The 27,280-nt window shown below is 40.8% G+C and overlaps 1 protein-coding gene across 7 annotated transcripts in view; it reads left to right on the top strand.

Moving 5' to 3' along the window:
- The first annotated feature begins 6 nt into the window (after window positions 1-6).
- camk2d2 (calcium/calmodulin-dependent protein kinase (CaM kinase) II delta 2) overlaps window positions 7-27,280 on the top strand; it is a 36,726-nt gene continuing 9,452 nt past the window's right edge. For 4 of the 7 annotated variants that reach the window (XM_020596965.1, XM_020596961.1, XM_020596967.1 and 1 more), the window contains exons 1-16: window positions 7-426; window positions 3,646-3,740; window positions 15,513-15,572; window positions 16,895-16,949; window positions 17,596-17,661; window positions 18,262-18,334; window positions 19,193-19,295; window positions 19,440-19,523; window positions 19,804-19,898; window positions 20,566-20,688; window positions 20,942-21,025; window positions 21,284-21,326; window positions 23,864-23,904; window positions 25,149-25,208; window positions 26,519-26,563; window positions 26,965-27,013. In XM_020596965.1, the coding sequence (XP_020452621.1) occupies window positions 365-426; window positions 3,646-3,740; window positions 15,513-15,572; window positions 16,895-16,949; window positions 17,596-17,661; window positions 18,262-18,334; window positions 19,193-19,295; window positions 19,440-19,523; window positions 19,804-19,898; window positions 20,566-20,688; window positions 20,942-21,025; window positions 21,284-21,326; window positions 23,864-23,904; window positions 25,149-25,208; window positions 26,519-26,563; window positions 26,965-27,013 (1,138 nt within the window). In that variant the 5' untranslated portion in view covers window positions 7-364. Of the gene's footprint in view, window positions 427-2,867; window positions 2,992-3,645; window positions 3,741-15,512; window positions 15,573-16,894; window positions 16,950-17,595; window positions 17,662-18,261; window positions 18,335-19,192; window positions 19,296-19,439; window positions 19,524-19,803; window positions 19,899-20,565; window positions 20,689-20,941; window positions 21,026-21,283; window positions 21,327-23,863; window positions 23,905-25,148; window positions 25,209-26,518; window positions 26,564-26,964; window positions 27,014-27,280 lie in introns of those variants that run through there. The other 3 variants (XM_020596966.1, XM_020596964.1, XM_020596963.1) reach the window with 2 other exon arrangements.

Raw genomic sequence — 27,280 nt, 5'->3', positions numbered from 1 at the left:
ATACGCGCAGAGAGTGAACACAGCGCTGAACGGACGCGCAGCAGTTATTCCGAAATGCCCACAAAATGCTGCTTCCGGGAGCCGTGACAAACCGCTGCATGTAAAGAAAATAAAGAAACAGCAAACACCGGAAGCTCCCTCGTCCAGACTGAAGCGCTCGCGCTCGCGCAGGCAGTCTTTTTCTGCAGAATTCACCCCACCACAGCTCTTGCTGATGCGCTTTATCTGTGCATGAATCCCTCCGTTTGGCTTGCAGTTCCAGGACAAAACCGGGTGGTGTTGACGACTGCGTGTGGTGGACAGCCTACTGTTTGTGAGTGCACCTTATCCGCGTCCCCGCACACCCCTTGGCACTTTTTTCAAGATGGCATTAACGATCTGCACAAGATTTACCGACGAATATCAGCTCTTCGAGGAGCTTGGAAAGTAAGCGGGCATGTTTCTTTATCATCTGGCATCATCCCTGTATGAAATGTCAGTATATTATGTAATAGGTTGCCTTGGTTTAGGGACGCGGATTCTGGGTTCTGCGTGTCTGTGCCTTTTTTGAGAGTGTGCGTGTGCACGCTGCTGATAGTGTAGCCATGAAAACTATGATGCAGGGGTTAATACGCTATCATGTATCATGCAGGCCTGCGCAAATGACATCCCATTTGTTTTAATCCCACATCTGAAGCCCTGCTTCCGTTCTGTGCTTAGGAAAGAAGATGTGGAGGCGAGCGTGTCGTCATTTGCCCCCATCCTGTGCAGCCACTGATGTTGCATTTCGACCTTTGGGCTGCCTCAGGAGGGCGAGGACCTCACGTGTTGTAAACTAAACCGGGGCGAAACACATCGGGGTGGGCTTTGGTAACCTTCCTCCTCCTCCCTCTCTACGTCTCCCCCTCCCCAAACCCTCCTCCCCCTCCTCCCAAGTCCCGCGTGACAGAAATACACACTTGGTAATGCGACAGCAGACCGATGACACATTCCCCAGCCAAGCACCGATTTGCGGTCAATTATCAGACACAGGCAAGGAATTCCTGACCCCCGAGAGGGAGTGGGAGAGAAACATCCGCTTATCAGCATGTGTGTGCGCGCGCTCACTGATGTGCATTATAGACTACCAGTTTTTAAATGTGTGCCACTAGCATATCTATGCACAGTATATTTATGTAGACATGACCCGCAGTCTGCACAGTGTCCCGCTGTCAGTGCACAGTCCCAGATGTCTGTAGCTGTCTCCCACTTAATATATTTCCTCTACAGCTTCACCCCCTGCCTTTAGCATGCTATTCTGTGTTCATCTTACACCATCTGTCATTAATAATGCAGCCATATTGCTTTTACGGTAGCCTACCCTTTAACTTACTTGATCCCTTTAGTGTGTGCAGCACCATTTGCTCCCACATTGTCTGCTACTGATATAAAATTAATGTTTTTGGCCAAAACTCTGGTGTTTCAATGATCATGAAGCTATTATTTCAGAAGGTATTTATGTGCAGCAATGTGCTGTAAGCATTATAAGGGGGATATGAAAAATGTACTGATAAATACAGATGCTTGTCCTTAAAGGATCGTAGCAGCATACTTGTTACTTTTATCCCCCTTTGTCAATCAATTGTGTTAATATTTGTTGGTTTTTATATGCATGCAAAGCAGGTTTTGGATGACCAGTGCAGGCAGATATTGATTTCTCTTCATTTTTGTTCTGTACAAAAATCAGTCAGCAGGCTCTTGAAAGACGTTGAAGTTGTGTAATCAGTCACTTTTGTGTTGAGTTGTTATACAGTTTAAGTACAGATTGATTTATAAAGACTGCACTGTGTTACCCAATAACACTGGGTAACAAATGTAGGACTATTTAACTAGGTCAGATTTCAAGAGTCCAGTAATTTCAGTGAAGTTAAAGGGGAAAAAAATCCTAACACCTATCAGCATGGTTTGCAAAATGGCGAGCTGTGATTTACATGACTGGATTGCAAAAGCAATGGTATAATAAGAAAAATATAGAATTGAACTGAATCAAAACATTTTAAACCAGCATCCTCAAATTGATATTTATTCTCATATCAGTTTGTGAGTTCATGTGACCTGTTTTCTACGTTAATCCACCAAGAGGTTGTTATATTTGTGAAGCATTTTTACTGTACATAATTACATAATCTGATGTTCCATTTAATATGTAGTCCATCAAATGTTGGAATGATATTTGACATAACTTCAAAGAGCATACAGATGTGCTCATAGCAGATGGTTTGGCTGCTAAACATTGTTGCAGGAGACAAGCTACATTAGTGTGTCTACTTTGAAATACAAAAGCAGAGGTAATTTAACCTCTGTTTGTTAGATAACTTGATCACAATACATCCATCTATCCATCCATCCATCCATCCATTATCTATAGTGTATATTCTGAAGAGGATCACAGGGGGGTGGAACCAATCTCAGCTGACATTGGGCGGGAGGCAGGGTACATCCTGCACAGGTTGTCAGCTGGAGTACCCAGAGAGAACCCACACAGGCACAGGGAGAACATGCAAACTCCACACAGAAAGGTACCTGGTCAGCTGGGCGTCAAACCAGGAACATTCTTGCTGTGAGGTGACAGCACTAACCACTGCCCCACCATGCCGCCCACACCACATACAGTGTCAGTATATACTGTACTTAGCTAGTGGTGAAATAAGCACAAACTTTAGTTTTTATAACCAAACATTACATACATACAGCAGCATCATGCCACAGTTGTGAAGGAAGTGAACAAACCGGGTTCAGTTGAGGTAATGCATATTCTCAGCTGTCTCTTATTTGTGTCCAAGTGCTTCTAACTGATATCTCTGCTGTTGTCTGGAGCTAGACAGGATTTTGCTGCAGAGGGGAACAGATTCTATTTGAAAGAAAAGGCGTGCACAGACAGATTTGGAGGCTGAATAACAAAGCTGCCTGCATGGCTGCAGAGCTGAGTGGAGCCCAGGCAAACCGCTCCATAACTACGTTTAGAGATGAGAGGTTCGGCACTTTGCTCTTCTGCTCCCTGAAATATATCTGACCTATTTTTTTAAGCTTCATATATGTGGCCAAAACATCAGAACAACACATAGCTGAAACAATAGTGTGTTGATAGGGATATCTCTTAAAGGTCTCATATATGGGTTGAAGCCTGTGTGTTTTGTAGGTATAGTGTGTGAGTAGTTGCATAGCTACTGTATCTACACTACATCTTAAAAATTACCTGTAAAACTTGTAAAATGTTTGCTCACCCACATTTGTAATTGCTCATTTATTATGTCTGAGGGCTGTTTCTCAAGCCAGATTATCGGTTACACTAGGTTTATTTTAGTAAATCAGTAAATAAGTCACCATGGAAACATATTCATCCAGACTAGCCTGGCCCCAGTCAGGTACAGTTTCTCCTTACCTATCCAATTTAAACTGCAGTGAATGTCAGATTTGTGCTAAATTGACATGTGCTGATGTTATTGGCTAAAAAGAGGGGTTCAGACCTTTTTCAGTCTTAAGTATGTGATTCACTTTCTTAGGCCCTCACAAGCTTTTTACAGTAAGCTTTGCTTTTCTGAGTCTCAGCTTCGAAACACCCTTCTGATTTTACATCAGCTGGTTTGGATGTTACTTTGACCTCTCTGAATATGTCATTCATTTCAGGGGTGCATTCTCTGTGGTCAGGAGATGTGTGAAGATCTCCTCTGGACAGGAGTATGCTGCCAAAATCATCAACACCAAGAAGCTTTCTGCCAGAGGTAGGAATCACAAGCACACACATGATCATGTACAACACACATATACAGGAACACACACACCCCACATGAACAGAGAGACATTCCCTGAGTGTCAGTGAGTTATGTGTGGATGGGCTATGAACCCTTCTGCCCACTGAAACAGGCTCTGAGAAAGAGCAGCTTTGCGTGTGTGAGTGAAAGTCAGTGAGTGAGAGACAGGCGCACATGGGCAGAAGCTCATCTGGATTTTGGTTCATTAAGTTTCTGTGTGTGAGCCAAAGGAAACAACAGATATGTCAAGTAAACGCTTTAGCTTCTTGCTTGCTTGCACTTTTTTTGCTGTGTGGTAAATGTTTTTCCTTCCTTCTTTTGTTATTCATATCTGTCCTTTTGGCTACTATGTTAATATTTGTCAAATATGACCTTGTGTGCACGTGTGCGTGTGCATGTGTCCTATACTGATTCAGGGCTGTGGCTGGCCTTGTTATCTCAGGGGAAGATCTCCTGTGAAGCTGACCCAGTACTTTCACATCTGTCACTGTAAATGTAGCCGCTAGCTTGGTTGCCTCAGGCTAATCACACAGTGGGTCATACCCACACACAAACATGCACTGGCAAGCACACACATGACTTCCATCAGCATGTTTGGGATTGCTAACCAATGGTGCGTTGTGCCTTTGCTGTTCCGCCAATGGTGTGTTTTGTCTCTGCTTGTTTGCCGGTGATAACAAGTGACCGCTGTCATACCTCACAAGGAGCTGGGCTTATGTTAGTGTGAGCTGAGCTTTCTAAATGAGATGTAGTTTGATATTGAGGTGAATTACAAGACACAGTAACATTTCTCACCAGGTGCTTCTACCCACCCCCTTCACGCTGCATATTTTCTCCTCCACTCTCCTCACCATCTATTCCTAATTTCATTCCTTCACCGTTCTGTTTCTTAGCTTTCATATTCTTTGCCCGCCTAATGCTACGTCTCTTTTCTTTTTGCTTTTCTGTCTCTTCTCTCACCAGTTCTTTGCTCTTTCTATATGTCTATCCCTCCTCTCCTCATGTTGACCTGTTCCTTAAGTGCACTGTTGGTAATAGACACCTCGGCAGATGGATCAGTCTCACCACCTGAATGCTGGGATCGCTTTTCCAAAAATACTGCAAAGGTTTACCTCACCACACATGCACATGGGTTTGAGGGTGCAAACTCTCTCTCTCTTCGTGTGTGTGTTTACAAACGGGGTGTGCTGGTGTGTCATTACCCTTGTTCTGCAATAAGCGCTAGACCTGCAGCTTTGATTCCCTTCTCTCTGGCAAGATCATGACCTCCTCCTAACCCCACTCCACCATTGTCTGCGTGTTTGCCTATGCAAATGCAGGTGTGAGTATATATAACTGAATGGATTTAGGGTAGGATTGGTGGTTGAAATGCGGATAGATCAAGGAACTGTTTGTGTGTGCGTTACGGGTGTTTCTGGTAATGCCCACACACCTACAGTATGTGGAGGGTCTATAGGCTCACTCACAGTATTGCAATCTGCAATCCTGATTATGCAGCATTTCATTAAGTGCAGCAGATGAGTCAGTGAATGTGAGGAAGCAATGGAGAGAAAGTGAGGGGGAGAGACAAAGGAGGGGATGGAATGTCAACACTTAAGTTTGTGTGCCTGTGTGTGCATCATATTCCTCACAGCAGTTGAATATTTGTCTTTTCATGCATGAATCATTGCCACTGTTACTAATACTCTGTTTGATGTCTTTTGTCAGTTTGTATTTACTTGTGATGTGCTGTGTGTGTGTGTGTGTGTGTGTGTGTGTGTATATACACATGTGCACATGCTGGTATTTGTGTCTGTAAACCCTCATCTGTTTGTGTGCATGCTTTTTTGCATTATTGTTGTTCCTGACTTGATGTTGTTCCAGTCCACCAATCCATAACTGGACCTTCTTGGGTCCTGGACAGTTTCTGTGATAATTCGGGGAGTGCTGATGTTGTTTTTCTTATGTGGAGGTGACATAGTAACAAAGTGGACAGCCATTTCTGAGGGACGGGCCTGTCTGCTCTACCTCTTCTGTAGTTTTCACTCATTAAGCAAGATAAAGATTTTAGCTCCTCCCTTCCCTTCCATCTTTTATCGTTTTTCTTCCGGTGTACCTGCTGTGTCAAAGCTGTGTTTTGCTTCACTTTAAAGTGAAAGGAAGGAGGAAGAGGAGAAAAAGGGGCAATGTAGTTGTGGTAGAGGGAAAGATGTGGAGTTACAGTAAGTCAAGTCAGTGTTTATTTGTATAGCCCAATATCACAAATCACAAATTTGCCTCAAGGGACTTTACAGCCTGTGCAATATGCATTTTACAAAGTAAGGTCTAGACCTTACTATTATTGTTATTAATAATAATAATGATGGCTGACTGATACCTGAAATTAACACCTCTACTGTGTACCTGCTTAAATTAACGATAGCTTCACAGACTAACAGAACAAGCCACTTCACAGACCTGGAAGAATGACTGAGGGATTTAGGCTCAGCAGATGTTGAATGCTTGCCTGAAACTAATAAGCTAGATTGTACCTAGAGGCAGACTCGCCACTTTTTTGAGCCATTTTCATACATGCACTCCAGACAGTGTCTGCAGAATCACAGCACACAACAGCAGATAGTTTGAGTCAGATGGAAGTATTCCATTTGGGTAATGCTAGGGCTAGAACACACAGAAGGCAGACATGATGCGGTCACATAGCCAGTGTGTAATTTGATCATAAAAAAACACTATTCTGACTGTTCTGGTGCCAGCACTTCCTCCGGTTTCACGCCAGTTACATGAGAGAATGTCATCAACATGCCCACAAGCTCTGTAAAATCTCCGGAGTCTACCTGGCTGTTATATGGGCTCACTTGGACATTACACGGACTTTGTATTAGGGAGCTGGCAGGGTAAAGTCAACTAACTCAGACATTTGAATTCTCACATACAGCTCCTCCAGGTAATCTGTTGATAACTTCAAGGTTCCAGCGAATGTTTGAAAAGAGCTTTTTGAAAAACACAATCCACTCTCTGTCATCAGAGTGATACAGATGTTTTTACATAGCAATATTTGGCTGATAAGAAAAGAGTAATAACTAGTAAACTATAGCTAAAATGTGTAGAAAGCTCATGAACCAGACAAAAGTCTACAGTTTCATTTTGTGGTTTTAGTATTGGTCATTAATAGGTCTGCATAATTCTGGAGACAGTTTTACTTGACAAAATCAAAGGTCCCCAGATAAAACTTTAACCTCTTAAAAACTTTGTTAATAATGCAAGCCAGTGCTTCCCAAAATGTTACCTTTTGAGCTCAAACCCAGGAACCTGCACCTCAGTTTGGGAACCACTGATGTAATCAAAACTGCATCTCATGGATTTTTTTAAATGTCAGGATTTCAATATAAATGATTGAGATTTCATCCTCTAACAAGGGCAATGTATTCTGCAGAAAGTTAGGCTGTGTCTTTTTTCTTTGCATATTGTATGTCCTTTTCAAACTGTTTTTGAGGTGTTTAATTCCCCCCCCCCAACTGTCCTCTCCCCTGGGCCCTTCTTCTTTCCTCATGCCTTTTCCATGGAAGTAAAACCAGTCCCGGAGTTTCATAATGGAAAATTTACTCCTCAAGCCTCCTGGTATCTCTCCTCAAGTATTTCAAAGGAAAGGGCATTGCGGTCGTTATCTAACTCCTTAAACTACTGTGCGAAACAAGAAACAGCTGTAAGACAGCTACAGAAAACATATTCATGGGGCCACAGATGGTTCTGATATAAAAAATGACTGAGAAAATGATCAGATTGTTTGTTGAAACTGTGTTAATCAATATATTGTATGTATTGTTTTTCCTGCAAAACAATATAAAGGCTAGATTATGAGCATTTAGAGAGGCGATAAGGTGAAATCCTTTTAACACAGTGGCATTTCTGTTTCAGTGGCAATTCAAACAGATGGCTCTACTGTCAAGAAGTTGCAGAAACACTTCACATTTTTAAAGCATCAGCTGTAAATACCAGATTTAGTTTTTTGTAAAACTTCACAAGTTCTTCTTTCCAAATGTCCCACTTTGCACTGATGCTGCAGAAAGGGATTAGATGCCCATTTTTTTGACAAAAGCAACTGCAGAATAACAGATGTGGAACGCAGTACAGCTGCAGCATCCTGCTCTTCTTACATTAGTGCTATTGCTTTCCTCACCTTTATGTAACAGAAAATGTTGGATGAAAAGTTTAGGTACATTCTCTGGAGGCTTGTTGGAAGGCCTTGTGGGTAAATGAGGGGAGAAATAAGCTCCAGTAAATGTGGACAAGGTTGCATTTTCCTTTAAGTGCAAAATGGTGTGTTCTTGAGTGTTGGCTCACATTTTTATGCAATTTTAAAAATTCCATACTTTTATGTGCATATAGTTCCACATGCATTTACCTTCCTTACAGATAAAGCTTTGCTGGTTGTGAGAATGTTTGGAACTGTGATTATGAATACAGTATTTTGGTACCACGGTATTGTCAGCGCTCTGGAGCTACACCCTATAATAAAGAATCCCTTTCACAGCAAGACTTCATTGCTGAATTTTAATCTGTAGCTCTTTGTCCCAGTATATGTGATTATAAATGTAAAACTGTGTCTGTGTTTTTTGTTGTTAAGTCTCTCCTTGTCAGGGTGTCGTCCGACCACCAGTTTAATGTGTGTGTCTGCATTACACTGGATAAGATAAAGGCAGAAATTACAGTTGATTATACTTCAAGACTTCCAGCAGTGCTCTGGGGGCAGTTTTTATCTATGACACACCTTTTGTTTCTGTTCAGAGGAGAAAGCAAGGGAGTTATCAGTCTCATAATTCTTCCTCTGCTGGGAATCAGTGGAGGGTGACGGTGTCTCCATGCCCTGGATGGTTTCATTAGACCCCTGTGTTCTGCAGGGGGTAGAATAGAAGCGGAAGGAGGAGGACTACTTAACCGTTGGCCGTAGAGGATGTTACACTGACTCCACTACATCTTTTTAATTATAACTCTTAATTAAATTAGAGCAGGGCAATTCCAGTACCCTGTTGTGGTGTGCTGTGTTGGATTTGTATGTATATTAGCGTCTTCAGCCAGGGTTTATTTTCATTATTGATCCAATTATTGGTTGTTTAAATGGATTAATTGAATTGTGCCCATCATATGTTCCCACAGGATGTTTTCAACTTTCTGACCAATAATGAAAACATTCAAAGATGTTTCATTTCCAATGATATAAAACAAAGCAAGCAAATGGACCCACAGATATTATTGCTGAATTATAGCAATAACAATGAACAGAGACTAAGACATGGCCATCACTACTGCATAGCATCTTTTTCCCCAGGGAAAGCTACTAATGTAGGGTTAGCTAGTGTTAGTGTTTCACTTCAACCAGAGTGGAGAGAAGGAGGGTGATGATATCTCCACTGACTCTATAAGGACCGTAATGGTGGATCATGGGAATGTCAAATAGTTCCAAACAACAGGAGTGGCACCAGAGAGCTACATCGACTTGGCTGCTATCATCTAAAATGAGAAGTTCATTAGCAATAACTATACATTTTAAGTGTAAAAATCTTACAGTCTTTTGACTGTCTCTCTGAATATTGTGTCACTTTAATAGATTAGGTACCCAGCTAACTAGCTCAATTAGCTGAACAGAACACAGAATTAATTTGTAAGGCTGTACAAGTCATTAAAAGTAGTAATTTGTTGATATATCCCAGTGCTCCCTACAGAAGACAAAGGATCTGAATGGACTGTTTGAAACTATTTGTAGCTCTATGAGTCATGTGACCCCCCTGCCATTTTTACCCCTCAGTGTTACAACTCTTCTATATTAAGAGCTCTAAGGTCAACCCACTTTCAAAAATGTTTTGGTAGTAACTCCCCTGTGTGACTATCATTCGCTGTGGAAAAGAGCAGATCAGCCAGTGCTCCCCTTACTTGGCATGTCAATTGACAAGACATTTAGTGGTCAGTAAATGAAAGATACTCTACCTCAGAGCCTTGAGGGGCCAAAGTCTTTAGCTTAACTGACTTTTCAACGTGAAGGAGTTTTGAGCATCAAGGGATTTTGTATGCAATATGTGCACAATTAGAAAACTCATCTACATATACTAACATGAGACACCTGCAAGAAGCTGGGTGACTTTTTTTGTAGTGGAAAAAAAAATCTGGATTTCCTTTTTATGATTTACTCTCCCTTTTCAGTTTGCATTTGACACAGATGCAAATACAGATATTTTGGAGTTAAGTAACATGGCTTTATATCCATACTACAATACTTTGTTACATTAATACAGAAAATGTAAAACTTGTACAACTTTTTTATTCATTTTCATGTTCAAGACACCCTCTTCACAGTAAATGTAGCCAGGTGTTCCAATCTGTGTAAAGTCACTTGCTAGTATATATTTACCAAAGTGAGTGATAAAGACATTTATTGTGGTCTATGTGAGTCCGCTTCCATTATCACAGTGATATCTTTTGTTACGACCTGGCTCGTTTATGGGAAAGGGAGGCAACATATTCAGCCCTGATCCGGTAAGGGTTTTAAAGCTCAAGGATTTATTGGTGAGTGTAACAGTGAAACAAAATGACGCACAAAGGTGCATTTCACAAGTAACAGCTGACAACAAAATATCGACAGATTGAATATGTCCTTTTTTCACAACAGCTGATTAAAACGTCATCAAAAAATGAAAGCGAGAACCTATGAACCTTTCACTTGAAGGAAAAACCATGGTTTTATTTTATGAATAATAATTTATACATAGAGCACACAGACAGCCATTCAGACAGAAAATTTAGATCAGGCCAATTTAGATCCTGTTGTCCTGAATGATAACAGCTGACTGGGTTAAGCCTCGCATCTGTCTGCACATATTTTGTAGAAATGCTGCTGTCAGTTTTAACCTTATAAGCAAAATGCCACCTCGTGCATGTACACCTAAGTATTGTAAAGCATTTTTGTCAGCCACATTTTGTAATGTGTGTATGCTCCCATAGAATTAGTTGCTTTCCTCTCTGTAGTTCTATAGACTTTGATAGTTGTGTGTGAACTCTCGAAGTCGGCCATTTGCATGCAAGGCTGGTTCCACTGCAGAGGAGAGAAGAGGCCTGGCGCTCTGATTGGTGCAGGAGTTGCTAGACAACAGATGTCCAGCCAGCTGGGAGGTGGACTACCTGTGGAGGAGGGAGAGAGAGTAGAGGGAAAGTGAAAGAAAAGTGAAGGTGGGAAATGATGGAGAGATGATGTGAGCAAATCTTGTGACAGGCATGTACAGTTAAAGTACAGTCAACCATAAAAACTAGCATGGCCTACTGTATCTTTGTGTGGAATATTATATAGCAATGATGGTGATTTATTCCTTTAAACATAAACTATTTTCTCAAGAGGTATTTAGATTATTATGTCTTCATCCCTTCATCCAGGCATAGCAGCAGAAATACTGACTTAAAATTACATTAAAATAAATTAAGCAGCATGATGCAACATGTTGAATTTTTGATTATTTATCAAAAAGCATGCAGGCGATTAAAATATAGCCTTATGATTTGCATTTAATAAATTAAAATGTACACATGTAGGGAGGCATAGTGGGGAAGTGATTAGCACTGCCACCTCACAAACATCCATCCATCTTTGTCCGCTTTATCTGGGACTGGGGCAGTAGTCTGAGCAGAGCCCCCCAGACTTCCCTCTCCCCACACACCTCCTCTAGCTCCTCAGGAGGAACCCCAATGTGTTCCCAGGCCAGCCGGGAGACATAGTCTCTCCAACGTGTCCTGGGTCTGCCCCGAGGCCTTCTCCCGGAGGGACATGCCCAGAATACCTTCCCAGGGAGGCATCCAGGGGGCATCCTAAACAGGTGCCCGAGCCACCTCAATTGGTTCCGCTCAACGTGGAGGAGCGACGGCTCTACTCCGAGCTCCTCACGGGTGACTGAGCTCCACAGCCTATCCCTAAGGGTGCGCCCAGCCACTCTCCAGAGGAAACTCAGGAAAACAGAAGGTTCAAATCCCAAGCAGGGCCTCTCTGTGTGGAGTTTGCTTGGGATACTGTGGCTTCTTTCCACAGTCCAAAGATGTGCAAATTAGGTTGGGAATGTGAGTGTAGGTGGTTGTCTCTCTATGTGTCAGCCCTATGATAGACTGTTGACTTGTCTAGGGTGTACCCCACCACTCGCTCACTGTCGGCTGGGTTGGCTCCAGCCCCCTATACGGCTACAAGATGAGTGTTAGTGATGATGGATGGATGGGTGAAAATTGCCATAATTTAATGTCTTTTAAAAACTGGCTGTGGCTGATGATGAGTGACAAAACTTAACTTGCAGCAGAAACTGGTGTAATGGTGTATTATGACCTTCATATAACAGCATGTGATATGGGATTGTCCAAACGACTGCATTTGTAAACTGAAAACTGGGGTTCGGTGTTTCCTGCCAGACTTCTGTGATGAGGAATTCCAACACTCTAAAGTTAAGGTCTGGCTGCAAAACACCGGGTTAATAAAATTATATATGAATAGGAAAGCTGTTAGTCATGTTGTGTTTTTCCACACATTTAATGCAAATACAATGAAATCAGAATACAAAATGTAAATGTCTTTTCGCGGTCATCTGTGAATGCATTTATGTGGGATGCGAGATATGTTTACTGCATGTAGAAGAAATTCAGGGTGCTTTAATATTTAGTATAAGAGCACTGGGTGATTTCCAGTAGCTCCTCAGCTGTAGAATGCTGTTGTTATGAATTAGAAGTGGAGTTATGATTTAAGCCTGTGAAGATGTTTTAAATGTTTCTGATTGTTTACATACACTAAATAAAGATTGTGGCTAGCTTTTGTATCTTAATAAAGATGATGACTTATACAGTTTCTCTGAATGTTTTGTATGTATATCATTTCAAATGGTTTTCCTTTTTCATCTTTCCATTAGTGAGCCAAAGATTGTTCTGAAAACTGATGGTGGGGCCATGTTATTAAAGTGAAATGTAAATTATAGTAGAGACATTTGTACTGCCCACCATCACCTCACCATGCAACTTGGTGCTGTGAGAGTAAAGTAAAGCCTGAGGTTTAACAAAAGTGAGTCTATTGATTTAGCAATGGAAGGGCAGAGCTCGTCTTAGTCTGAGAAAGAAGCAAAGAGATTGTGTCATTCGGTAACATAGTAAGACTGAGGCAGAGATGGAGAGATTAGTGACCTTGCTCAGAGGGTCCTGCTAATCATGAAGTAATGGCCTTGTTTCTGGCTCTGCTTGTCTGCCTCTCCCTAAAGCCGGCACTATACATCAATCACAATCAAAACTGATGTGTTCTCACAGGCATTGTCGGACTTGTGACACACAAAAGAGCTGCATTTGGGTCCATTTGCAGCATTCTTCACCACCACTGCACTTTTGTTGTGTGATCAATTATGCCATATACATGTGGCCTTGGGGTGTATGCGTATAGCTTACCTTTGTCAGCCCACCAACTTATGCAGATGGTTTAGCATTGTGTCATTATGCAGTATGTCTGGGCCTGAGTCACTTCTGTATCTGAATGAGAACTTATAGGACTTCAAAGCTTAAATCAATTTTACACACATATGTCAAATAATTAATGCAGAACATTACACTGACTTGCATTTTACTGTTGTAAGGAAGGAAATAATGTTTAGTAAGTGAATAGTTTTGTGGCTGTTTAAATTGATGGAATAAAGTGTTTCATTCTTGGATAGTAGATCATCAAAGTGTTGCACCCTTTTTTAGGAAGTGCCATCTCTTTTCCTGTTTTTAGGTGTATGGAACTCGTGCAAATTCTACTTCATCGTCTTCCTTCTGTGTTTTTAGCTTTAACCATAGTGTGGCCACAGCTCATGCTGTATTTGTTTTTCATTTCACTGTAGGAATTTTATTCTGGCTTCATCTTTGTCACTGTGGCAAATGAACTCCATCCTCTGGTGTGCACGAACAGTCCTTCAGTCATAGTGAACTCACTGTACTGGCATTTTTACCGAGCATTTGAGAGCACTCCAAGTTTCATTCTGGTTAAAATATACAGCAGGTTTCACTTTGTCTGTGTGTCTGCCTGTCGCTTTCTATAGATGTGCTACACCGACACAAATAAAGCAAGACCTGCACCTATAATGGGAAAAAGCTGCTTGGTGTTCTTTGTTGGTTTTACCTCTGAGCTGCACTGAGTCTGCAGTTTCCATAGTATCAAGAAGAGCAGAGGAAGGAGATACAGATGAGAGTGAAAAATAGGCGTCCTATTTTATTTTGAAAAAAGTATAGCCTGCTGCTCTTCTTTCTCTCCCTCACATTCTCTCTCTCTTCGTCTCTGTCTCTCTGTGTCCCAAGGCAAAGCTGAAATGGGTGCCTCAACACCACACTGCCTCACTCATTATAATGACCGCTGCTCTGACTCAGTTTAATCAAAGTCGCTGGACTTTGGATTCATCTGACAGAGAGATTTAAGTGTCGCATCTCGTTAACAAAGTCTGATAAAATCAGTCTGGTCTCATAAAGGAGAGATGTGAGCCTGCCATGTATCAAGCCTGTACAGTAACCTCGCTATCTATTGTTCTGTCTGTCTCTCCCTGAAGACAGTGTTGTGTTCAGTTTGTGAAATCTGGTGACGGCATTTGATATATATAGAGTAACCAAAGCAGGATGCACAGTATTTAGGTCAAATAGATTTAACTCTACAATGCTCACTTCCGATCCCTCCTAGTAATAGACAAAATAATTAATATTTTCAGTTTAAGTTTAAAGCAGTATAGTAGTGCATGGACTACTATAAGACTGGCAATATGCATGAAATCTTCTATCACAGGATACAAAATAGCAATCCAGTTTATTGTGCCATAGTGAATTGTCTGGAAATTCAATTAAAAACTGTTTATAGAGTCGGCAACTAGATGATAGTCTGCTTTTGGCTAATTCAGTGAATTACATTAAATTTGCGAGGTACTTAATCACAATCATACAGAAATCCAGTTTCAATATTGCCTTAAAGCTGCTCACTGACAATAATGCCCACAGGGGTGTAATACAACTACCTTGGTATGAATTATATAAAAATGTTGCTGATGATTTTAAAATGTCTGTTGTCTCACATGGAGGTGGGCAGTAACAAAAGAATCTATTAATTTTATGTGACATCATATGGTTTGTCAAAATTCAAAAGCTATTTTCATATAAGTAAACAAAGAAATGTTAACAGGAAGAAAAACATTTTGATCACATTACATTTGATTTAGTTTAAGCTTTTGAATATGTGAAATCTTGTTTCTATGTATTCTAATGAATGGATAATGATTTTTGTACAAAGGGAGCCTGCAGAACACTGCAAGAGCTCATATTAAGCCTGACATCAGAGGCCAGTATGTGAGGCTCACCGTGTTTGTTGATCACCGTTGACTGCCTGTGGCACACAACCAAGCACACATCAGGTCACATTATTTTTGTCAAGCATTTCAGTTCTGATAAGGTAAAGAGCCGAGCTGACATGAAGCCAACACACACGCACACACGCACAGACAGACACAGACACAACATACAGGCAAACGCACATGCAGTAGTGTGAATGTCAAGTACAGAAACACACAATGATGCTGACAACAACACCCAAGTGTCGCGCTGTGTCCTCCATTAAGTCAGAACTAACCTGCAGTCAGCTTCATGTTAGATGATTCAGAAAGCCAGTCACAGCGAGGAATGATGAAGATTGTCATAAATAACCTGTTTCTGTTTCTCTTTGTGTTTGTGACTCTTCTGTTTTTCTTTTAGATCATCAAAAGCTGGAGAGAGAGGCAAGGATCTGCCGTTTACTGAAGCACCCCAATATTGGTGAGCTGCGAGTCCTCAATCTCAAAATATACACACACGGTCATCACTTACAGGGTCCATACATAGACTTACATTCATTTCCAGGAGACTTACCCTGACCTTAACCAAAAGGGACACGTGCTTTAATAAAATTCAACAAATTAGTCATGGGCCCAGCTTCCAGTCCCCACAAGTGACTTCCACAAAGCAGTGCACTCCCAGTGTTCCACCTCCACAAGTTAATATACTGTAAACAAGGCCACACACACTCACACACACATACATATATACAAATGAAAACATGCATATTTTTTACAGGTCTCTGGTGAGTCCTGCTGTGGTTATTCATCTTCTAGACACAGTTGAGAGAAAGAGGGAAAGAAGAGAAGTGTGTGTGTGTGTGTGTGTATAGGTATCTAATGATGATGTATCTGTGTGCTTTCCCAGCTGAGTCATCAGAAAGACACAGGAGCACTGCAGCCTCTCTCTAAACCACTGACCCTTTCAGCTCTTTTCTCCCCGTTATACCCCTTGTTCTCTTCACACCCATCTAGCTCATGTTCTTTCTTTTTGCCACTGTCATTATTTCAGATTTCTCAAAGCGGTTCTACAGCACAGCTGCGATTCCAGACAGTTTTCCAAGAAAACTCTACTCTTATAAAGGTTGAGAGCAACTATGGATGAAAATAGAAAAAAAGACAACTATATAATAATGGAGGTATATTGCAAAGAAACGTCTACAAAAGACAATTGTTCTGTGTTCTGACTGACTCTGACAAGGGCCGAACTGTGATGGCTGACAACTGGGTCAGAGCGTGTCCCAGACTGCAGGTCTTGTTGGGTGTTCCTGGTCTGCAGTGGTCAGTACCTACCAACAGTGTCTAAGGAAGGACAAACAGTGAACTGGCAACAGGGTCATGGATGCTCAAGGCTCACTGATGATGAGGTTGACCTGATGTGTGTTGACCTGGAGATGAAACTTTTAAATTTCATTCATCCTTTTTGAAAGATGAAAGATTTTGTTTGAATCCTTGTTAGAATGAGTGAAAATGAGAAATACTGTACACTGGTTTCTGTGAAAAGAAACATTCAGCGGCTATAGTGGTCATATCTCACCTAGAGTGGGGAGAATTTGTTTAAAACATCATGTCTAACTTGTCCTTACGAACACACTTTTCACTCCTTTTACATAAGTCTTTCATTGAATGGTTGACATATTTACTGTATGTTCTTCCTTAGCTTTAGTATTGCGTATTGACTGATTTCTCTTTTATTTAGCTCTTCTTCTGTCTTTTCTGTCCTTTGTTTGTGTGTTTTTCTTTTTTGGCAAATCTCCTTTACAGTACGACTCCATGACAGCATATCAGAAGAGGGTTTCCACTATTTGGTGTTTGATCTGTGAGTAACAGACTCACACGCATACACATACTCACACACCTTTTCTGTCAAATGTAGCCACCCAACCACTGTTAAATGTTTCCTAACTAGTACTGTATATTTGTGTGTATCCTTAAAAAGCTTAACTAGGTTTCTCCAGCTTCTTGTAAATTCATCAGTGGGTTTGTGTATAAGTTCCCTTCTTAGATTCAGTAACTACTAGCTAATGTAACCAGATTCAAGACATTCCTGAGGAAGCTAATACATAACTTGTTTTAGCTATTAACTTTAATAATGATTAAATTGGTTGGTAGGAAGCTGTAGTGCCATCTAATCAAAAGCAACTGTAAAAACAGGACGTCATCATAGCACCATAAGCTATAATATAGCTGCCAAAAATAATAATAAGAAGCTTTATTTTATTGTCATTGTAATATCGTGACACGTACAATGAAATTTTGTTTGGAGCCGAGGGCCCCAGGCCACTGCGTGCATACTTGCCGCCATCACGGGCAACTTGGGGGGGTTCAGTGTCTTGCCCAAGGACACTTTGACATAGGGACTGCAGGCACCGAGATTCAAACCCTCAACCTTCCGATTATAAGTGAATACAGTTAAAGAACAATGAATGGTTTCAGTCTCCAACAAAGACTGTGTCTCCCCACAGGGTGACGGGAGGAGAGCTGTTCGAGGACATCGTAGCCAGGGAGTACTACAGTGAAGCTGATGCCAGGTAACACATACCCCCACACACACCACTGACCACAGCAACTGTTATGCATCTCTGACTGTTACTGGAGAGAACGTCTGCATGTGCCTATGTATGTGCGTATTCTGTATATTTGTGTGTTTGTTCTTAGAGCTGTGATACAGCGGCCTTTGTCTCTCAGGCATCTCATGGTGATTAACGACATGTAGCCTGCGGTATTAATCATACACAGCCTACATTACACTGCTAACTTTATGTTGACATATTTCTTCCCCAGAGAAGGAGACAGAAAGGAATAGATTGTGTGTGTGTATTTGTGTTTTGTTGTCACACACCTTGTTTAGCTTTGGTTTTCACTATACAGTGTAATACATCCTAATAATTCGGCCTGTGAAAAATGACTTGCTGCCATGTAAGTTAATGCCATCTGTCAGAAAACAGCATCACACATATGTTGGCTAATGAGAGGGATATATAATACATTGTTATGAGAGTTTCCTCCTCTCTTCCTCACAATTAATCTCCCATCTTCTTGTTTTCTCTGCATTTTTTCCTTGATTTCGGTTTCTCCTTCCATATATTCAATCACAATTCCGCTCTTGTTCATTACTCTCCTGTCCTCAGCCACTGCATCCAGCAGATCCTGGAGAGTGTCCATCACTGCCATGTTAACGGGATTGTCCACAGGGATCTGAAGGTTTGTATGACGACAGCCACGGCTGCAGCCGTGTTCAGTTCTGACTCTGTACAGTAGATGGAAACATTCACAAACTCCCAGTGCCCCCCACATACTCCTTACCTTCGCATTTTTATATTTTGCTCCTTCTACAATTTGTGTGATGAAATAAAGCTAAAATTTTCATTATCTCTTGTGAGAAGAAACATTTTAGCAGATTTGTTTTGTTGTTGTTGTCAGATTCTACTGTTGTCCTTGTAAAGGCCCTAAAATGTATTATTCATTAGAGCGCATTGCCTAATTAACCTTAGGTTAGCAAAGACCTTTCTATGCCTGTTTTCATGTGTGTGTTTGTGTACTTGCTGGGGGCTTGCACATATTTCTGATTGTGCTAAACGGTGTTATTGTGTGCTTGTCATTACCAGTATGTGGCTGAGTTACTTGTTTTACACCCACATCCACTGATACAACACACCGCCCCTGTCTATGCTTCTCCCTGCAGTCAGTGTGCACTTTGTCCCCACTCATGGATTTTAACAATGGATTGGCATTATTGCGCATGAGCACATCATGTCTGCTACCAGTTCACTCTCTCAGATCCATGAGAACGAGGGAGCAGATCCACAGCTCCAGCATGGAAAATGTTCATGGTCATGTAGAGACTTGGTCCTGTGCACATTCCTGTTTCTCTGTCATTTGCGTGGCAGAAAGGGGGTTGTCACAGACACTGATTTAAGAGCAGTTTAGCATCATTGACCCCTAATGGTTTGGATTAGGATTTGGTTTGGCTAATCTGATTTTAGATCTGTGTCAGTGGGCATCTTGTTCCCAGAGCGTGTGACCTCTCACCTCTTACCTGTTTGACTCCGCCCCCCCCAGCCTGAGAACCTTCTATTGGCCAGTAAGCTGAAGGGGGCGGCAGTCAAGTTGGCTGACTTTGGGCTGGCTATCGAGGTACAAGGGGACCAGCAGGCATGGTTCGGTGAGTAGTCAGTGATCCATTTTTCAACCTGAATCAGTTGATCAGTCAATCACTCATTTAGTCAGTCAATAAGCCTAGTCACTGAATTGATCACTCCGGCCTACCATTACACATCTTCTCCCTCCAACCATGTCACTCCTCCAGGTTTTGCCGGCACCCCAGGCTACTTGTCTCCAGAAGTTCTGAGGAAAGACCCATATGGGAAACCAGTGGATATGTGGGCCTGTGGTAAATAACATTCAAACTTTCACATTAGCACTATTCAAATGAACTTGGTGCTGGAGCTAAAACTCTCAACCTATGGCTTTGTCTGACCTGGTCAGGTGAATGAGCAAGAAGGTTTTACACCTAAATTGCAGCTTCATGTTGTTTCAAGTATATTGTGCAGTGGTCAGTGGGTGATTTGTATTGTTGGTTAATAATTTAGGTTACATCAGTATAACACACAGCAATATGTTGTGTAGCTTCTCACATGCCTACTGTAACTTCACATATCACATTCTTGCAGGTGTGATTTTGTACATCCTGCTGGTGGGCTACCCGCCTTTCTGGGACGAGGATCAGCACCGCCTCTACCAACAAATTAAGGCCGGGGCCTATGATGTAAGTGTGCATGCACATACATGTTAGAGCTATTAATATAAATAAAAATTCTAGTTGAATGAATGAGGACTAACATATGATTTGTTTCAATTAATTTGACTGCAGCCAATAAAGCCTAGTCCTCATATATGTTGTAGAAATTTGTTTTCTGTGCTTTCATTCATTTAAGATTTATTTCCATGGCAATGCTACTGCAGTCCAGTTGGATGGCAACAAACTGCCTAAATTCTTATTCAGTTTTTTCATGTGTAGCACAGTGCCAGATCCAAAATGTCTTCACACATTATTCTCACATTTGATTTGATTTGATGTCATGAGCATGGCTTTATAGAGCAACAGCTGCATAGTTTTCTACAATGCCACCCCCCCAAATGCAACATTTTGAATTTGGACTGTTTATTCCATATCAAATATTTAATAATTCCAGTGTTTGATAATTTACAATTTTTGACATACTGTACAGTATATCCTTTTTTACACATATTTGCCTTATCTCTTCTCTATTTCCTTCCTGTTTTTTCACTCATTTTCTGTCCATTCATGTTTTTTTAATTGTTTCTCCTCTCTCTTTGACTTGCTACAAGAAGAATATTACAGCCACATTATTCTATATATTGTCTGTATTAGCTTTGTTTGCATAATGAGCATGTGACGCTGTCTTTGACAGTTCCCATCCCCAGAGTGGGACACTGTAACACCTGAGGCCAAAGATCTGATCAACAAAATGCTAACCATCAACCCCAGTAAACGCATCACTGCTGCAGAGGCCCTAAAACACCCCTGGATCTGTGTATGTGGCACACACACACACACAGATGTAGAAACACATGTCTAACAACAAATACTTAATCAGACACAGAAATAAAGACCAATAATAAAGACTGATAATGATGAACTACTTTAGGTACTGTAACATACTGCATTGTCTAATTTCCATGAACACATGTAAGCCTCCTCAACCAGACTGCCTATGCATGTATATCTAGACATTCGCAACTCCCATTGTTTCCAAATCCTTAAATCATCTCATCTTCTTTCTGCAGCAACGGTCCACTGTAGCTTCCATGATGCACAGGCAGGAAACTGTGGAGTGCCTGAAAAAATTTAACGCCAGGAGGAAACTCAAGGTGAGACGTCTGACAGTCCTCCGTGTTTCTGTTTATGCAGAACAATTCATCCAGCCATCTTTCTCTCCCCTCCTGATCTGTTTTCTTCATTCAGGACTTCTCAGGGTAACTTAGAAATGATGAGCTGTTCTCTAAATCCTTAAAGTTGCCCTTTTGCTGTATTCCACTTTTTTGCTGTAACTTTGTAATCAATCTTCTTATTTCTCTCTTCCTTCCATCATCATTACCTCCTTCTTTCCTTTTTTTCTATCACTGCAGGGAGCCATATTGACCACTTTGCTGGTCACAAGAAACTTCTCAGGTATGTCTCTTTCAGCCTAGTGTCCAAGCCTTGGTTTTCCCCAGACTGAGACTGAGTCTGAGTCTTGAGAAGTAATACACTCAGCCAACAACTGACATGAATACAGAGGAGGATAGCGTTTCTCCTGTTTAAACGGTCTTGCAACCAAGTCGACATCTGTTGGATTTTAAATTAACAAAATATGTTGTTCGAGTCAGCTCTCCTAATAAAAGCCAAAATACAACTACAATTCAGTCTCAGTCCTCTTACAAGGCTGAAAAATCTCTGGAGTGCTGTCATTGCCTCCTTCCACCATGCTTTGACTCAAAACAAATACCTGCGCACCTGCGTTTGACTGTTGCTAACTTTGGTGGGACATTAGTTAAAGCTACAGTGCGTTACTTAAGGTAGCGCTAGCATGAAACTCCAAATCAATCCACTATGTTCCCCAGAACTCCCTCTCCCTGCTCTGCTATAATCTGCTACACTTCTCGACGCTCTGCCCAGCTCTTAGATATTTGTCATTATGAAATTACAATAAATGAGAACGCAACAAAACTTATTGATGAAGCAAAAATAATTGAAAATCTCTGATTGGTTGGGGGTCAATCCCAGTCAAAACCTTTTAGAAGCTAACAGAGTGCTATAGGGATGACGTTTTTGTAGGCCAACCCAGATGTTAGCATCACCCTGGATCCCCTGACAAAAAGCCAATGAGATTTTTCCATTGGCCTTTATATTATTGCGGAAAATAAGCTCCATGACAAACAGTGGTTTATGGCACTTACACATTTTGTTCAGCAAGATAATCTTCACACATGAATACCACTTTTATGATTTTTGAATCCCAAATACAATCATCAGAAGTAAAAGGCTATAAACGAACTATGCCACGGTCCCATGACTTCAGCGTCACCACCACAGTTTCCAACTTGTAATTTGATTTATAGTGCTTTCCACTTATACACAATCCTTTGCTATTAGCCAGTGATCATGGCTGTGTCAGTTAGAAGATTTTGCAAGTGCATGAGTATAAACACAACAAGGCTGTAAAGGTGGACTAGTGAGTAGATGACGTGTAAAATCCCAGACAGCCTCTATAATCTCATATAGCTACTTATTGACAACTTCCTTTTTTAAGGCAGCTAAAGGCATTAAAAATCAGGAGTGGGGTATTTACTGGTGCTTTTTATTTCATTGAACAAAACATAAAAAAAATGCTGACTCAGTTCCGGGTTTTAGAACTCACTACTACCACAGTATATATCTGTGCACTGCTGCCAGTGCTGTTCAGTGAGTTTGGGCCACATGAGGATTCTACAGCCCCTCTCCACATTAAGACAACGTTTGGAGCATATTTCTATGACAAAAAACTATTTGAAAAAATTTACAAACTGTAGCTTTAACCGTTCAGTGGGGGAGTTTTTCAAAGCGCAGTAATCAATTGTCATAAATTTTACCATAGTTTATTGTGAAACAGTTAAATGTTTTGTCCTTAGTTAGGTGCTTTAGAATGTATCTTCTAATCATGAGGAAACAGATCAGAGGCACCACAAAGTGGGGGAAAATGTGTAGTCAGTCTTTAACTTAAAAAAAAGCCTTGCTGACCTATTTTGGAATGGCTTTGATCAGTTTCTCTATAGAACAAAGCTGATCTTGGCACAAAGATGCCACTGACAAACAGAGTCACATCTCTTTATCTCTCTAGCTTTTGCTGTACCATTCTATCTATATTTTGCACTCTGTCATACTTTTTGCATGTATTTCCTTTGACCTATTTCTAATTTCTGAGGCTCTTACTAGCCTGCTTTCTCTCTTCATTCTACAGTAGAATGCATTAGTGCATTTGTGTCCCTTTTTATTCATCATCTTCTTCCTTTTTCAAATTTCTATCCTTCTTTTGTTTGGATTGTGGTATCCATTGGAGGTAAGATTTTTTGAATGGCAGGGAAATATGTAGGGTTGGACCCAACCATTAAGTTGTGATGTCTATGGCATTTTTACTCTAATAACCAATCACATGTGCATGAAAATGACCTGGTTGGTATTCAAAAAGTGATATTAAACCTCGCCCTTGCAAAAGTACTCAATATATGCTCTTAATGAAGGATAGAGAAGGATAGAGCATGCATTTTAAAATGCAGTTTAGTGTTTGGATACTTTGTACCATCAGGAATAAAGTGATAGAGGAGTGGTGGGATGGTATGTGTGGGTGTTAGTGGTTAAGTGCATGTGTAATTGTGCAAATGCCAATTTAATAATGTTGTGTGAATCTGCTGAATATGGATGGAATATCTTTTCCATCATCTGCTAAATACACCCTCTATCAAACACCCACTGCCACGTGTGAATCAGTATGTAGTAGCAGAGCAACCTTGCATAAATAATGATGCCGTTTTGACTATCTGTTGCATTGCATTGTGGATTTTGCACTTGGACTTTGCACCTGGAGTTGGAAGATAAACAAACTTGACTGATATGTTTGCTGCATGTTAGTGTAGCCTCAGGACTCTGTAAACTCGTACGCTGAAGTGGCGCTTCTTTCTTTCCTTCTACAGCAGCTAAGAGTTTGCTCAACAAGAAGCCAGATGGCGTTAAGGTGAGTTGCTCTGCACAGTGTTACTTGCATTAGTCTTTTGGAATGTTGAGTGTCTAAAGAGCCTTATGGATTATTACTGTTGTGCATTTTGCACTTAGCATCATTCAGGGACAGTCACTGAAATCAAGGGGCATGGTTGTAACTTTCTTAGCATAACCCTGGTGTCATAATTCCTCTGTGTGTTTGGGGTCCAATCTGAAATTAACAGTTGATTCAAGATGTCCATGTGTTCACATATGTGACACTTTCCTCCTACACATTGTTGAGAGTTTTCGTGTGAGTGACTTATTACTGTGTGCCTGTCTGCATTTAATTGTTTGTTTGAGATGTGACCTCAGCATACATGATATGAATTGACGTCACTGTGTCTGGGCCTTTCACAGCCCTACAGTCTATCATGCTGCAAACTCCATTCCAGGGACCTTTTTCCTTATCCATGGGGCCTGATGAGAAAAGAAAAGAAAATCTAGTCCGCATAGAAGTTAGGGTAAAAAATAAAGGGACTTGTTTGTAGTATGAAATTCTGATTATATAGTAAGTTCTATAAATATGAAAAACAAACTAAATGTACTAAATACCAGTGAAACCTTTCCTACTGAATTGCTGAATCCAGATCAAATAAATTACCCTTTATTACAAATTCCACATCTGATTACACACAATTTCTTGTGTTAATTGTATATTAATTTTGTGAAAACTACAGTCATGCTTACATCCTCAGATATAGTACATATCTACATTCATATGGAGAAATGAGAACATTCTTGGTCAACAGTCGAATCAGTATTTTCTCTCTTGTTACTAGTTTCTTTGACTGGGATGATGGTCGCTGCTGTCTTTTGACTGCCCCCACAAAGTCATTACTAACAGCAGTTTATTAGAATTCAATTAAAATTCATTACCTATTGAGAAATGTAGTTTATCCCCAACTCATTTTTACTATTTTCCCCTACCTTCAGGATGTTTCAGTTTAATTGACTTTGTGCCTTCACTTCTGTCTACAGTGTAGCTTTCCTCAGTAATACCTACAGTATGTTTTATTGCCTAAGTGTGTTTTAAAAAATACACAAATATCATAAAGAGGGCTTAGCTATAACACTCAGTAACATCAGATCTTTGGGCCATGAGTAGGGATGATCTCTTTGGAATGGACTTTGGCTGGAGAGTGTGTGTAAGTGAGTGTGTGAATGTGTGGGTTTGAAAAATGTGTACGTGTGTCATGTCCCCTCTACATTGCCCTGCAGGTCAACAACAAAGCCAACACAGCGACCAGTCCTAAAGACACTGGCCCTGCCCCAACACTGGTATACACACAGCCTCACCTGCATCTTCATCCACACTACCTCTTCACCTCCCCATCACACACCCCACTGTAGAGGAGGTACAGGTTCATCCCTTCACACAGGATCAGATCTGTTTCTGTTTGAGCTCAGCCTATATAAGGATATAGAAACCGTAAAAGGTGATCATATGGAGTGAAATGAATATCTAGCTCAACTTTAGGCTATCCCTGAATGAAACAGTGTATAAAAGTTGTTGTGACTGTGCAGCATGTCCTAGCTTTACATATTTGATACAGCTAACTGTGAATTATAATGTATTCACAATTCTGTTTGAAGTGTTCATTTAATTCATCTGAATTAGCAAAGCATGTATAGGTCTTACTGAGCTTGAATTTGTATATTTTCAGTGTTGGACTGGGTCAATAAGCCTTTACACAGTGTGGTCCTAAATCTGTAGCTGGGGACAACCTATACCTCAACCCCCACCCTTACTCCTTGTTCCCTTGTCCTCTATACCATTCACAAACTCTTCCCATGTCATGAAATTAACTTCACTGCTTTTGGTGTTACACATAAAATTAAACTGATAAGATTCCAAGGATGTTTTATTTTATATAGAGTTAGTTGCTCATGTAGTTTGTCTGTGCATGACTGGGTTGTGAGGACGTTGCCTCCTTAGGCTCAGTATGATACTACATACCCGAGTGGTTTGGCCATCACTCATTGGCCTGCACGTGTGTTGACTAGCAACGTCAGGCCACATGACTGCTGCTCTGCATGATGTCAAAGGCTTTCTGTGCCCCCATTTGCTGTCCAGATGATTACGCATGAACACAGGCACATGACATCTCTTTCTCTCTCCATCATCATGCACACAGCACACAAAAACACACACACACATACAGGCTGCTGATGCTATAATCTGGTAGAATCTGGGTGAGAGATGGAGTGAGCTACCGGTAGTTGTCAGGAGTGATTACACAAAAGCCCAGACATCTGATTACCAAACACTTGTGAGAACTGATGAGAGAAAAGCAGACACAACAGAGACATTTACTGATTCAGTTGCAAGAAGAGAGATACAATTGTGAGGAAAAACAATTGGCAGGCAGTTGAAGCAGGATTTATTCTTTATTTGATGTCAGCTACATTGACACAAATAGATGTATTCAGTAAACGTACAGATAGATAAAAGACCACCTTCTCAGCCTTCAAATGCTGAAAAATACACACAAACACATTTGCTTTGATAGTTTATGTGCCATCATACGTTTCTGGCTTTTCTTTAGTTTCTTTCTTTCTGTATGTTCTCCGTCTCTTGTTCCCTTTAGGAACCACAAACAACTGTGATCCACAACCCTGTGGATGGAAACAAGGTATTGCAACAAAACCATAATTCTCACTGTTGTATTTTAATATTATTGAAGTGTTTGCTCTCTGACCCTAAAGTATTTCCTCTCACAGTACAGCCAATAACAACAGTATCCCCCTCCACAAATAGTGACAGCTCTTATTTTACTGTTAGATATTCAGCGGTTATTAAATTCATTGGGCCACCCTGGTGGCCTAGCGGTTTAAGACCCTAACCATGTAACTGCAACACTTAAACCCAGCTGGATTAAAGTTTTGCACTCAAAACATCTCTATTAATAAATCTGAATTTGTTTTGGCAAGAGCTTTTTATTTGAAATGATTTTATTCCAACAATCCCTGATATCAGAAACCTGTACATTTTGTAAATACAAAGTACTAAAATGTGTATGTTGTCATTTTTAAGGAGTCCATTGAGAGCACCAACACTACCATAGAGGACGAAGATGTAAAAGGTAGGGAAACCTGTTTTTTTTTTGTTTTTTTAAAGCTGGTTCTCTTACTTACAGTTCTCTCCTATATTATGCAGTTACAGCATTTGGTCCTCATCATTTCCTATCAGGCTTCTGTGTGTGTTTTTTTGTTTTTGTTCATCCTGTTTTATAACTCATTTAAAATGCACAGCAACTTAACTACTGCATCCCCCTCTGGCTGTCAACTCTTCTAGCAAAATGCAGTCTGCCCTTTTATTTTTATGTCCTCCCCTCCCTTGCATCCTCGGC

Source organism: Monopterus albus, unplaced genomic scaffold (genome assembly GCF_001952655.1).
Source record: "Monopterus albus unplaced genomic scaffold, M_albus_1.0 scaffold32.1, whole genome shotgun sequence".
NCBI classification, from domain to species: Eukaryota; Metazoa; Chordata; class Actinopteri; order Synbranchiformes; family Synbranchidae; genus Monopterus; species Monopterus albus.
Note: the sequence above shows the minus strand (reverse complement) of the source record. Positions and strands in the feature narration are given on the sequence as shown.